The 12,592-nt window shown below is 42.6% G+C and overlaps 2 protein-coding genes across 2 annotated transcripts in view; both read right to left on the bottom strand.

Annotated features, from left to right (window-relative positions):
- Window positions 1–9,924, bottom strand: part of LOC106808331 (phosphatidylinositol 3,4,5-trisphosphate 3-phosphatase TPTE2-like) — a 50,722-nt gene extending 40,798 nt beyond the window's left edge. The window contains exon 1 of the mRNA XM_014811010.1: window positions 9,863–9,924. The gene's annotated coding sequence lies outside the window, so the exon portion shown is untranslated. The remainder of the gene's footprint in view (window positions 1–9,862) is intronic.
- LOC106808311 (translation factor GUF1, mitochondrial-like) overlaps window positions 6,527–12,592 on the bottom strand; it is a 43,722-nt gene continuing 37,656 nt past the window's right edge. Inside the window, 3 exon segments of the mRNA XM_014810972.1 lie at window positions 6,527–6,894; window positions 7,198–7,410; window positions 7,882–7,927. Coding sequence (XP_014666458.1) covers window positions 6,769–6,894; window positions 7,198–7,410; window positions 7,882–7,927 — 385 coding nt within the window. The 3' untranslated portion in view covers window positions 6,527–6,768.

The raw sequence follows: 12,592 nt of genomic DNA, 5'->3' as shown, positions 1-12,592 counted from the left end.
CAATTCCTCTGTTTAGACGCATGTGGAAAAAGGTAGCCCGACCAGGCTGTGCGACGGATTGTCTATACAATGCTGGTATTGTAACCCTAGCAATACCGTTTCTTGGAGCTACGGAAAAAGGTAACTTTCGCTGCATAACAGTGACAAGCTGGGCGCGGTTCGAACATTTAATCATCTGTAACTCACTTCTAAGGAATATCTACATTGGGCACCCCCTCTAATATTTATAGTACTCCCATAGGCTACATCTGTGCCAAGTTTGATGCTTTTGTCAGCTCTGTAACGATCATGAAGCTAAGGGACCTGACTAAAGTGTTTACAATCACAATTGCATTGAATATAACCGAGTTGACGATCAGCGTCGCGCTGCGGATTAGTTCCGCCGGTAACACATTAGAGTTATTCCAATGCAGGGTTACGCGGTATTACTGTATATATTATTATGAAATGTATTATTTATGGCAATATAGCCATTAGCCAGCATATTATCACTATATCTACATGTTTTGTAATACGCGACTATTTTTTGGAATTATATATAGTATATAGAGAAAAACATAGCTACTAGTATAGTAGTACCATGTGCTCTGTTGCCAAAAACTGTATAAAATAAGATACAACACAAGACCGAGATGTTGGATCAAAGGTCATACTAACACCTTGATACTAGGGGTGCACCGGATCCAACTTGAAAAAAGTTCCGGTCGGAACTACCTGGCCGGAACCGGAAGTTACGCTGGGAATAAACTTGACAGTTTTGGCCCAGTATTGCGCAAATTCACTCGGCCTGAACGAATATTAGCAGGCACGTACATCACTCAGGCAAGTAGGACAATGCTCATTGTTCTACAATGTCATGTTCTCATTATGTCTCATGTTCTCATACATGTTTTCATTGTCGACATGTTCTCATACATGTTTTCATTGTCTACATGTTCACATTCTACATTGTTCTCGTTGTTCTCAATGCTATAAAGTTCTAATTACAGGATGGTTGTTAGGTGTATGAATCAGCTGCTTACAGTGCATAATTCTGGCATCTTATTCGCGAGCGAATTCTGTGGCAAAACCTGCATGTTGCAGTACCCCTGGTTTTAGTTGATTATTTTCAACTAACAGACAGATGCCATTCCTGCGGCTCTAAGAGTATTTGATTTTAATAGAAAAACTTGTGAATCACCCAACATCAGTTAGGTTCAGTCCAGTTAGTTAGCCGATGTTCAAGTGGCAAAGCTAGGTTTTTTGGGTGGAATAGTGTGAAGTTGTTAACACTATATTGTCAGCAAGTTGACTTTACTGACGCTCAACTACATTCAGTGGCTGATCTTATGATCTTGATGACGCTTGTAGCAGAAATGAAATTAGGAAAAAGTTCCGGTTCCGGCAGACCGGCAGATCGTCAAAACAAGGTGAGGTTGCTGGGTGAAACGACGTATTGTCGCGCCTTTGCGACAACAAATGACCCCTTTCTTGCTAGAAATGAGTTGACAAGACCCTCAAGAAGACTTCTGTAAAGATTTATGGGATGTAGCAAATTAGCATCAGCTTTGAAGGTATGTCGAAACCTGTTATTTAAATATTTTAAATGACTAATGAACAAAACAACACAGAAAAGCTCATTTTGTCGCATTAACAACTCAAATGGGCGTATATCTCATTAATAATTTGTGTATATTGTTTTAGGTGGTAGAGGGAGTCTATGTTATAATAATCACTATAAACCATCTTCTATAAACCCATCTTAAAAAATATTCAAACCTATATACACAAATAATACAATGTAGGTGATAGTATATAGCAAGTAATTAATCACTATGCGTCATAAACTATGCCTACACAAAGGGTTTGTACGTCACACTTACTAAATAACCTCATAATGTTACATAGTGCAGGAAGTGTTAAATAACCTGTAGCACTCATTCATTTACTCACGCGAGTGTTTGTATATACAATCATAGATATATACAACACGTGTGTACATATATAACATATGTGTTGTATATATCTATGATACAATGGAGCATTTATTTAGTCGGTAACTACGACTATACTCTATGACTATACTAACTACTAGGCGCTTAAAATCCACGTGTGAAAATGAGTTTAGAGTCAATATTAGCAATCCCAATCATTTTGAAATGACATTGTGTAAATGTTGTTGTAAATGTAAACAAAATCCTTACTGCGTGAACATATTATCAGGAGTAGTATATTATCAGGAGTATACTAGTATATAATAGTATATTATCAGGAGTAGTAATATTATCCCTACTATCTACTCCTGATATTATGTAGGGCACGCGCCCCGCAGGGTGTAGATGCGGCTAGTATTGATCGCACATGGAGAGTAGTTTACACACACCAACCTATAAACCATTCACCATTAAAAAAAAATGCGTAGCATGCCAAACATAAAGCACTAACATAAACATAACCCAGCACAAAGCAACTGTTGTGTGCCCCTCACACAAACGCTTATTCACATCCGCACACGTGCATGCATCGTTCGTTTACAAACGTAAAAAAATAAGAATGCCAATGAACATATACGTTTTGTTAAAAAAAGGCACATATTTGGAAAACATATCAATATGCGATGCGTGAAACCTTGTAGCCGTGAAGCAGTCTGACACCGTGTGTGAAAAGTGACAGTGAAACGTGTGTGTGGCTTCTTACAGCATGCAGCTGCCGATTATACATCTGGGGCAAATAAAGGAAAACTACGTACTAAATACAACCACAACACACCGATGTAAACACAGCAACATGCCACAGCCACCTGTCTGTCCTCTTCTTCCGCACCACGCTGTGGGTGAGGGGTGCCTTCTCTCCAGCCAGCATTCTCCTCGTGGGGCTTCCTCTGTCGCTTTCATATTCCTGGAGACACTGATCCTCCGGTATCTTGCTGAGATCTGTCTGTCTCACCTCCTCACTCTCCATGTTTGCTGTCGACCGGCGAGTGAAAGCGGATGGCGTTTCACACACGCACACACGCACAGTTCTACACGCTGTTCATACGCAGTTTACGATTACATAATCGGACGCACGTGGCTTCACGGCTTTGGCCCTCCATAATTCACAGCTGTAACTAGGCAATCCCATCGTTGTCCGCCTCCGCTAAGGTTATAATCATTCCGAAAGTCCATCGCCGGCAAACGCCTCGGGTATTCACAGAAAGCCGAGTGTCCGCCAGATTCACGTCTATAGGTGATCATTAGCCGGCTATTTAGAAAGGCCATGAGGTGTCTTGGTGGCCCAGGGGCATGCTACCGCAGCTGGTGCATAGAGCAATCGAGTACGTATAGTAAGTATTACAGGGCGATCCTCAGCGCTTCTCTCACTGCGCTGATAGCCGCGCGTGCTGTCGAGTCTCTATGCTAGTCGAGTCTCTAGGCTCTCTCTAGGCTACTCCCTCCGCACACGATACGTTGTGAGGTGGCTCCCACACGAACACGCGTTTGCGTTTGCGCTGGCAATCACGTACTATAATACAGCTACTCTGCGCTTCTCTATTCACAGGCGAGCCGACGTCACAAACGACGGCGACGGCGCAGCGCGCGTAAACCGATCCAGGCAGGCTGCAGTGGTCGCGTGACGCACGCGTGGCATCAGCATGGCTGCGCCTCGCGCGCTCAAACCACTATCCCCGCGCTGCAGGGATGAGGCTGCACCAACCCTCGGCTCGGGTGATACTCCATTAGGAGTGTTCCCTACTTTAATGTTATTAATGGTCATAATAACATGTATATATATATAATATATATATGGTCATGGTCATATATTAGTTTGTGGTTTAATGTCATTTAGGTTAGGGTTAGGGTTAGGATTATCAATCATTAATCATTAATCATTAATGATGGCAAAGTTGGGAACACCCCTAATGGAGCGTTAGCCAAAACCTCGTATCCTCCCCCCACCACCGCCCACTAGATAGACGGCGACAAGAGAAGACCGCGTCTCTTCATGTTGCTCATCCTCGAAAAATCAATGAATGCATGTGACATTATGTCACAACAAGCTGGAAGCTGTATTGGAGACCGAATAAATCATGTACTTATATTAAGGTTTCTATTTCTTGAGATGCTACGTTCATGCCTTTGGGCACCTATAACATGTACCAAAACTCAACTAAGCTCGTAATTTTTCTGCCATTTGTGTTGAAAATGTGTATAGGATATTTGGGTTCATTAGGTAATATCCTTTTGGCTGTTGCCGCCTCATCAGTCACTGCGGCTGCGGCTTATTTGGTCTTGTTTTGCAGCAAATAAATGGTTACCACGAAGATTACTGCTACTCTGCCCCGTAGCTATACTCGTCGCACTACAGCTCTAATGAAAATTGGCTTATCCGGCGGAGCAAATTAACCACATCTACTTGGATATTGTTGCTAGGTCGTTCAAGCTAGCCCTAGCTACACATTTTTCTCAGGCGTAGACGCCAAGTTATCGATTTTGTCAAGTTATCGACGCTGTCAAGTAGAAATGAAAGTGTTGAGAAGAAGTGCTTTATATAAGGGAATAATGTTGTTTCATCAAATCAATGTGTTGTACATTCGAGATTTGTTGGAAGATTCTATTCTGCAAATTAACAACATGAAAAAAAAGGTAGAGAAGCAAAGCTTACCGATGGATCAGTGGTTTCCTGTCCAGCTAATCAGAAGTAGATAATAAGCTATTATCTACTTCTGAGCTAATCTATCTAAATAATGAAGGGCCGGGTGAGAGCAGTTGGGGGCGTCTGGTGGGCACACCCAACCACTGAATTATTCTGGCAGTGGCCATTCACGATACCTGGGACTATATGCCGAACATTTCCCAGTTGGTTCCAAAAGGTTTCCTTTCCAGCTAATCTAGCTCAATTTTGGGAGTGGGGGCACTTGGGGGCGTCTGGCGGATGCACCCACCACTGAATTATTCTGCCAGTGGCCATTCACGATACTTGCGACTATGCCGAACATTTTCCAATGGGTGCCAGAAGGTTTCCTTTCCAGCTAATCTAGCTCAATTTTGGGGGTGGGGGCAGTTGGGGGCGTCTGGCGGATACACCCACCACTGAATTATTCTGGCAGTGGCCATTCACGATATCTGAGACTATGCCGAACATTTTCCAATGGGTGCCAGAAGGTTTCCTTTCCAGCTAATCTAGCTCAATTTTGGGGTATAGGTTTTTGAGGTCTGGCGGATGCGCCGCACCACTAAAAAATTCTGGCAGTGTCCATTCCTGATACCTGTGACCATGCCGAACATTTTTCAATAGGTTTCATGGGGGTTCCTCTCCAGCTAATCTAGCTCAATTTTGGAGGTGGGGGCAGTTGGGGGCGTCTGGCGGATACACTCACCACTGAATTATTCTGGCAGTGGCCATTCACAATACTTGAGACTATGCCGAACATTTTCCAATAGGTGCCAGAAGGTTTCCTCTCCAGCTAATCTAGCTCAATTTTGGGGTACCTTTCAAATGACCCCACTGACCACACCCACCACCGGTTGCCTGGCAGACTTACATTTCCTTACATGGGTATGTACCCAAATCATTGCTATATGCATGAAAATTGGTTTCCTTTCCAGCTAGGCTGACCCCCCTGGGCTCCCGGTCTATATAATATATGTAAACAAACACGCGTGTTGCAAGGTGCCTGCCTCCGATATCCATTTTGAGGCCCGCTAAGCCAAGTATAAAGCGTGCGGGCACGACGTCACACACACAGCTACGTTCATTGGCTAAAACAATCGAGTAGCAAGGTTAGGAATTTTCGGAATTAATTAATTTTAAGAAAAACTTCAATGTTCAATGAATGACGAACTCGTTCACTTCCGAAAGCGAGTAAAAATGCTGAATTTTTCCACAGCGATGCGAAATGCATCGGCCGGGCCTTTCATTATTTACGAAAAGCAAACAGTCTCGCCAAACACCTACACGCATTAACGGGTCACATCGTTGACGCCCCATTCATGAATAGTAAACGAGGAAGGCGTGGGGCTTATTTGGCTTACGAATATCAGAAAATGCGACGCAACAAAGCCACGCAGGGCGCTAAATAGCGTGTTATTTCGTATTTATGGCAAACTCTATCGTATGAAACGGTTCTAGCGTAGCAGAATGCCCTATTTCCTGAGATCGGTGATTTCATGCTCAATGGGTCCCCACCTATGAAAATATAATAGAGAGGTGCGGCGTAGACTGTGATTGGAAGACACAAAGTGTCAATCCTCGGCGAGCCTCGTCACCATGACCGCATCACGTCAAGACAACTAGTTAGATAGATATGTTCATAATAATATCATCGTGAATACTTAATAAATTGGCTGTATCTCTTGCACGTGCGTCATGCACGTAGCACGTGTTTGTACAGAGAAGAAAAGCAACAATAATAAGAGTTGCATGGAAATGGATCAAGGTTTTTGGGTTAAGTTTAGCATGCTTAGTTTATCGTGTATAAAGCTATAATATATAATATAGCTATATCGTGCATAAAAACACACAAATAGCAGAAAGTAGATATTGTGTATATATACATTTATTTAAAGTTATTTATATGATAACTTTTGATATGTATGTACATAATTAAATAGGTACTTTAACACCATTAAAATTGACAGCATAAGCATTCCTCTATATCAAATTAATCACAAAATTACAGAATCTCAAACAATAATCACCCCAAAAGACAGTGATAGCAATTTAAAGCATCGCAATATCAGCTGGCTAAAATGCCAATTCACAATTTGTTGGAGTAAATCAGTTGATTAATTATACAATCAACTAGCGCTATCTCTTTAGTACAGTAATGAAAACGTCTCTTGGGACAGAAATGTTACCAATCTTGCGCATTCGCTTCTTGCCTTCTGCTTGTCTCTTTAGCAGCTTCATTTTTCTGCTGACGTCTCCTCCATACTGCAATGCAAATGCCGACAAACTACCAATGACAAAAGTAGCTAGTGGCTACAGAGTTAAACGATTTTCGAAAATCTATTAACATCTCAGCTCATCTTATTACGACACATAAAAGCATGTTCATTACTTTAAAAAAATAGTGTGACGAGCAAAAAAATGTCTATGCCAATGTCAATCTACATTTTACCATCCACATAACAACATGCTCCCAACCTTGCATATCTATTGACCTCGAATCTGTGGCTGTGCCTGCTAAGACACATTTACACTGTATAGTCTTTGTGGGAAATATAGAGCACTTACGCATTTTGCAAGCACGTTCTTTTTCAATGCTTTTATGTTCTCTCTAGCTAGCACTTTGCCACCGACCACTGCCTGGATCATGATATCGAACAGCTGCCGGGGGATGGAATCACGTAGCTTCTCACAAATGCGGCGTCCAGTGTCGCGAGCGCCACCTAGATTCACTATATGTGTCAACTCATCGACCTCGACGCTGTTCAGCAGAAACCGCATCTGGAAAATCAAAATTTGTGAAGCGCATGCTGCCACCTATCAGTTATCAGCTGCACTAAAACAACAAATTCACATGCTAGTTGGACAAGCACTTCCACAGTTCCACATCTGACAGCAAGCAGTCCTGTGGCCTGGAGTACTGTGGCAAGCTGGACTGCGGACAAGTAGTTCCACATCTGATCAGATCATTCTTCTTCATTATTATTTATCAAATAAGTTCATTGGATTTCATGGTACTATCATATAAAAGTAAGTCTATTTCATGATAAATCCATCTCCCTTAAGAATGGATTTATGATAAAATATATCCATACTTTTATATTATTATTCAAGCTGCACTGCCTCCTCTGCCACAGTAGATCATTAGTATATGCCTACATATAATTATTTTTATAATTCTAGCAAATATTTATAGGCTTATAAAAAAGACAATATAGAGTAGCAAGTAACAAAAATAGAGTAATACAGCACCTTGACTAGATTTGCCACCTCATAGCCAGCATCTTCATAATCAAAGCTAAAATTTAAAGAAGGGTCTGAGAATGAGGCACACTTCAGGAATGAAAGGTATCATTAGTTACATAGATGCGAACGAATTTGTGTCAGTGCTCTCTCGTGGTATCTTTGCTGAGCAACCTGCATACAAGATATGTACACAATACTGTATACGCTGTATATATTTCGCGGTGGTTTAATTTTCGCAAATTTCGCGAACGTGTCTTGACCGCGAAAATAACAACAAGCGAATAGTTAATACCAAATAATACCGAATATTTCATAATTCACCGATCGCGAAATTAACCACTCGCGAAATTGTCCGTCAAGTCTGAATTTGCGAAAATATCTGTATGCGAAAAATATGGCGTATACAGTATACGACGTTGTCAAACGTGGACAAACATGTTAGATAGGCTCCATTATACTGTGGGCCATATTCTGATGTCTGATGACACTATCTCAACCCTAGACTCAACCCTACAATTTAGGATTTAAAACACTCTTCATGATTTTTTTTTCTGGGCCTGCAAATGGAGGGTGGGGGGCATACGCCGGCTCCGCCCTATGCTGGATACGCCACTGATATTAGAGTGGCTTTGGCCCCCCCAAGAAAATTGTGATTTTCAGGTGTCATCTGGTGCATTCTGAGTAACGATTTGCCACTTTTAAAAACCCAATCCACTACACCTAATTTTTAATAATATTTAGTATCCAAATAAAATCTAACATGAACTGGTATTTTCAGAATTTGAGAAGGAAGAAATGGCTCCATTAATATAGGATTAATCCTTTATTGCAAATTACTAATACTTCAAGGATACATGATAGGTTCAAAGTAATTTTTTATTGAAAATGCAGGTAACCGCAAATTTCTGTAAAAGTCGGGGTTTTTTGGTTGGCCGTGAGCAAAACGTGGACGCCATTCTCCCCACGTGTTAATCTGATTAGCAGACAAACTACGTGTAACATGTGTTTTGCAGGCGTTGCATGAATTAGTCAGAGAGGCTGGGCTGGCAGTTGTTTTGGTAGTGGTCTGTGTAGACCATGCGCGTAAATCCCGGGGGGATGGGGGGGATGCATCCCCCCCCCGCTCTTGAAGGAGGGAGGGATGGCCTGTACAAATATCCCCCCGAGATTTAAAAAAAAACTCCTTCTTCCGTGCCCCACTTGAAAGTTCAGCTAACTATGATAATTTGGAGACATGGGCAGACCTAAATCATTTCAATTACTGCAGGGGCGTGTACAGGGGGGGAGGGGTCCAGGGGGTCCGGATCCCCCCCCCCTGCTCGCGCAGAAAACGCATCTGAAGGGGTCTAATTTCAAAAAAATTCTGGGGGAGGGCCCCCACAACCCCCCTTTGCGTGATCATCCCCCCCACTCCTCGGTACGGATTTACGCCCCTGGTGTAGACGGAGCGTCGCGCATCTTGTGCGGCTGGATTGATGTTATGGAGAGAATGGTAAACGTGTTTTAGGTCGGGCGTATCTAGGGTCATTGTGAAATGGGGGTAGGACGCGGTCTGGGAGAACGGGTTAATGTGCGCTCAGGATGTAGGGGTTTTGGGGTAATATATAGGACAGCGATGTAGGAGTCCAGAGGCTGGTTGTGGAGACGGGATTAAGTGGTTTAAATGAGGATTACGAATGGAGCACATGGCTAAACGCATACGCCACGTACGTTACAGCATAAAAAGACGCAAGAGTGAGAGTAAATGCAACAGCGCCTGTCTGACTAGGCTGTTCCATTTACCGGAGACACGCCATATACCAAATGCATAGAAACACATTATAACACTGAGCGATTGTAGGGGGGCGGTGCAAAGCTAAGTAAGAATTGAAGAAACAGAAAAACCAGAAAAGAGAAAGAGAAAGAGAAAAAGCAAGAAAGAGAGAATGAACAACTCTCTTAGTCTTATTCATGTTCGCCATACACTTAATTATATTTAACCTTATACCTAAATAAACCAAGGATCGTGAAGTAGTACTGTAGTCTGTAATCAATGAGGCTCCTCCATGAGGCATGAGTTACTCAGTACAGAAACGCCCCCCTACCATAACAAACAATTTCAGTTTCAGCGCCCTCGTGCGGTTAACTTTCTATTTAACCCAGCTGCTTAATACTTGCTACTGCATTCTTATTACTACTGCTTATTACTTGCTACAAGCCAGCCGTTATAGGCGTTATGGATATTTTCAGAAGTTAATAAAGACATATATATCACTCCTGGTTATCAAAATACCAAGAAATCATCCATAGAGACATGATACAAGATTGCGTGGCACAGCTTTGCTGTTGATCCCGAGCGCTGCGCGCGGATGAGACGCGCAGTTCCGCGGGATATGCGCACGCGACCGCGGGAATGTTCAAGTATGAAGCGCTGTCCGCAGTGGAGACGTGCGCCAAATTCGAAGCCCGGCGCTCGTCTCCACAGCGGTCAGCGGATGGTCTGTAGTTTTAGAAGATAACAATGAAGACTTTGTTCTAAATAAGAACTATCGGCGGCTAAATAAGAGCAATATACAGACCTTTGAATTTCTTGACTAGTCAGTCAAAGGGCTTGTAGCCGTTGTAGGGGGTCCATTATGCAGAGCTTCCAATTGAAATGGCCAATGAAATTGTCAAGTGGAATTGTGTTTTTCGGAAACCCAAAGAAAATGTCTCCCTCTTACATGCACGCCCCTCCCTGATCAATCACGCATTCAGGCGTAAACAATAACAGAGATGAAATTGTGTTTCGTTTGTGGCTCTTGACGCACGTGCATGGGCGTCCGCAGAAAAAAATGCAGGGGGGGCAATGTTGTCCTGAGATCGCCGTCCTGGGGGAGGGGTTTAATAAAAATTTTGCTCCCAGTAAAGAGCTTAGATGCAAAATGGTGGCTCTTTTTCATCTATCTATCTATCATCATCTTTTTCATCTTGATTTGATTGTTATAGAGTCTGGGGAAGACCAGGGGACCGTTGTCTGAAACATCGTAAAGTTAATGCTAATGTTAATGCTAAGATAACACTTACGACTAATGCTAAGACTACGAGAGGAGCGTTGTTTACGGAGAGTTATTTTATTCATTTTGTATTTTCCATGTAATTTTTGCAAATTTTTGATTTTCCAAATGCCCTCCCCCCCTGCGGACGCCCATGCGCACGTGCGTGCATTGACGTATAAGACTGTTGAAAGCACCGGCACTTGGAACGTCTCAATAAAAATAAATATTCACACAATTTTTCACAATGATCGACCGCCTGTGTGCAAAATAGGTAAACGTATGTGAAACATATACGGTTAGTACGTCATACTGTGACATATCCGTGAATAACTGCATGACACCACTAAATTAGTAAAATGTTCATTGCACCTTAAGAAATTCTGAGAAATTCTGAGGTTATCATCGCAGAACTCCCGAACACCGCCCATCCTGACATCATAAAGCTATTAGTGCAGGAGCCCAGGGGGGTCAGCCTAGCTGGAAAAGAAACCAATTTTCATGCATATAGCAATGATTCGGGTACATACCCATGTAAGGAAATGTAAGTCTGCCGGGCAGCCGGTGGTGGGTGTGGTCAATGGGGTCATTTGAAGGGCACCCCAAAAATTGAGCTAGATTAGCTGGAAAGGAAACCCCATGAAACCTATTGGAAAATGTTCGGCATGGTACCAGGTATCAGGAATGGACACTGCCAGCATTTTTTAGTGGTGCGGCGCATCCGCCAGACCTCAAAAACCTATACCCCAAAATTGAGCTAGATTAGCTGGAAAAGAAACCTTCTGGCACCCATTGGAAAATGTTCGGCATAGTCTCAAGTATCGTGAATGGCCACTGCCAGAATAATTCAGTGGTAGGTGTATCCGCCAGACGCCCCCAACTGCCCCCACCCCCCAAATTGAGCTAGATTAGCTGGAGAGGAACCCCCATAAAACCTATTGGAAACTGTTTGGCATGGTTACAGGTATCAGGAATGGACACTGCCAGCATTTTTTAGTGGTGGGGCGCATCCGCCAGACCTCAAAAACCAATACCCCAAAATTGAGCTAGATTAGCTGGAAAAGAAACTTTCTGGCACTCATTGGAAAATGTTTGGCATAGTCTCAAGTATCGTGAATGGCCACTGCCAGAATAATTCAGTGGTGTGTGTATCCGCCAGACGCCCCCAACAGTCCCCACCCCCAAAATTGAGCTATATTCGCTGGAAAGGAAACCGTTTGGAACCCACTGGGAAATATTCGGCATAGTCCCAGGTATCGTGAATGGCCACTGCCAGAATAATTCAGTGGTTGGGTGTGTCCATCAGACGCCTCGAACTGCCCCACCCGGGCCTTCATTATTTAGATAGATTAGCTCAGAAATAGATAATAGTCTATTATCTACTTCTGATTAGCTGGAGAGGAAACCACTGATCCATCGGTAAGCTTTGCTTCTCTACCTTTTCTTTTCATGTTGTTAATTTGCAGAATAGAATCTTCCAACAAATCTCGAATGTAAATGATTGAGTTAATTTGATTTGATTTGATGATTTGATTTGATTGATTTGATGAAACAACAAAATTCCCTTATATAAAGCACTTCTTCTCAACACTTTCATTTCTCATATAGGGCTACAGGGTATATATATCGTGGTTATATATACAGTATAGTCCACTGCAGCAACCCCACTTGAGTGGGACTAATAATGTAAAGGAAGAAAAAGA

The sequence above is a fragment of the Priapulus caudatus genome, unplaced genomic scaffold, assembly GCF_000485595.1.
Source record: "Priapulus caudatus unplaced genomic scaffold, Priapulus_caudatus-5.0.1 Scaffold268, whole genome shotgun sequence".
Classification (NCBI taxonomy): Eukaryota; Metazoa; Priapulida; class Priapulimorpha; order Priapulimorphida; family Priapulidae; genus Priapulus; species Priapulus caudatus.
This window is presented reverse-complemented; position numbering and strand designations above follow the sequence as displayed.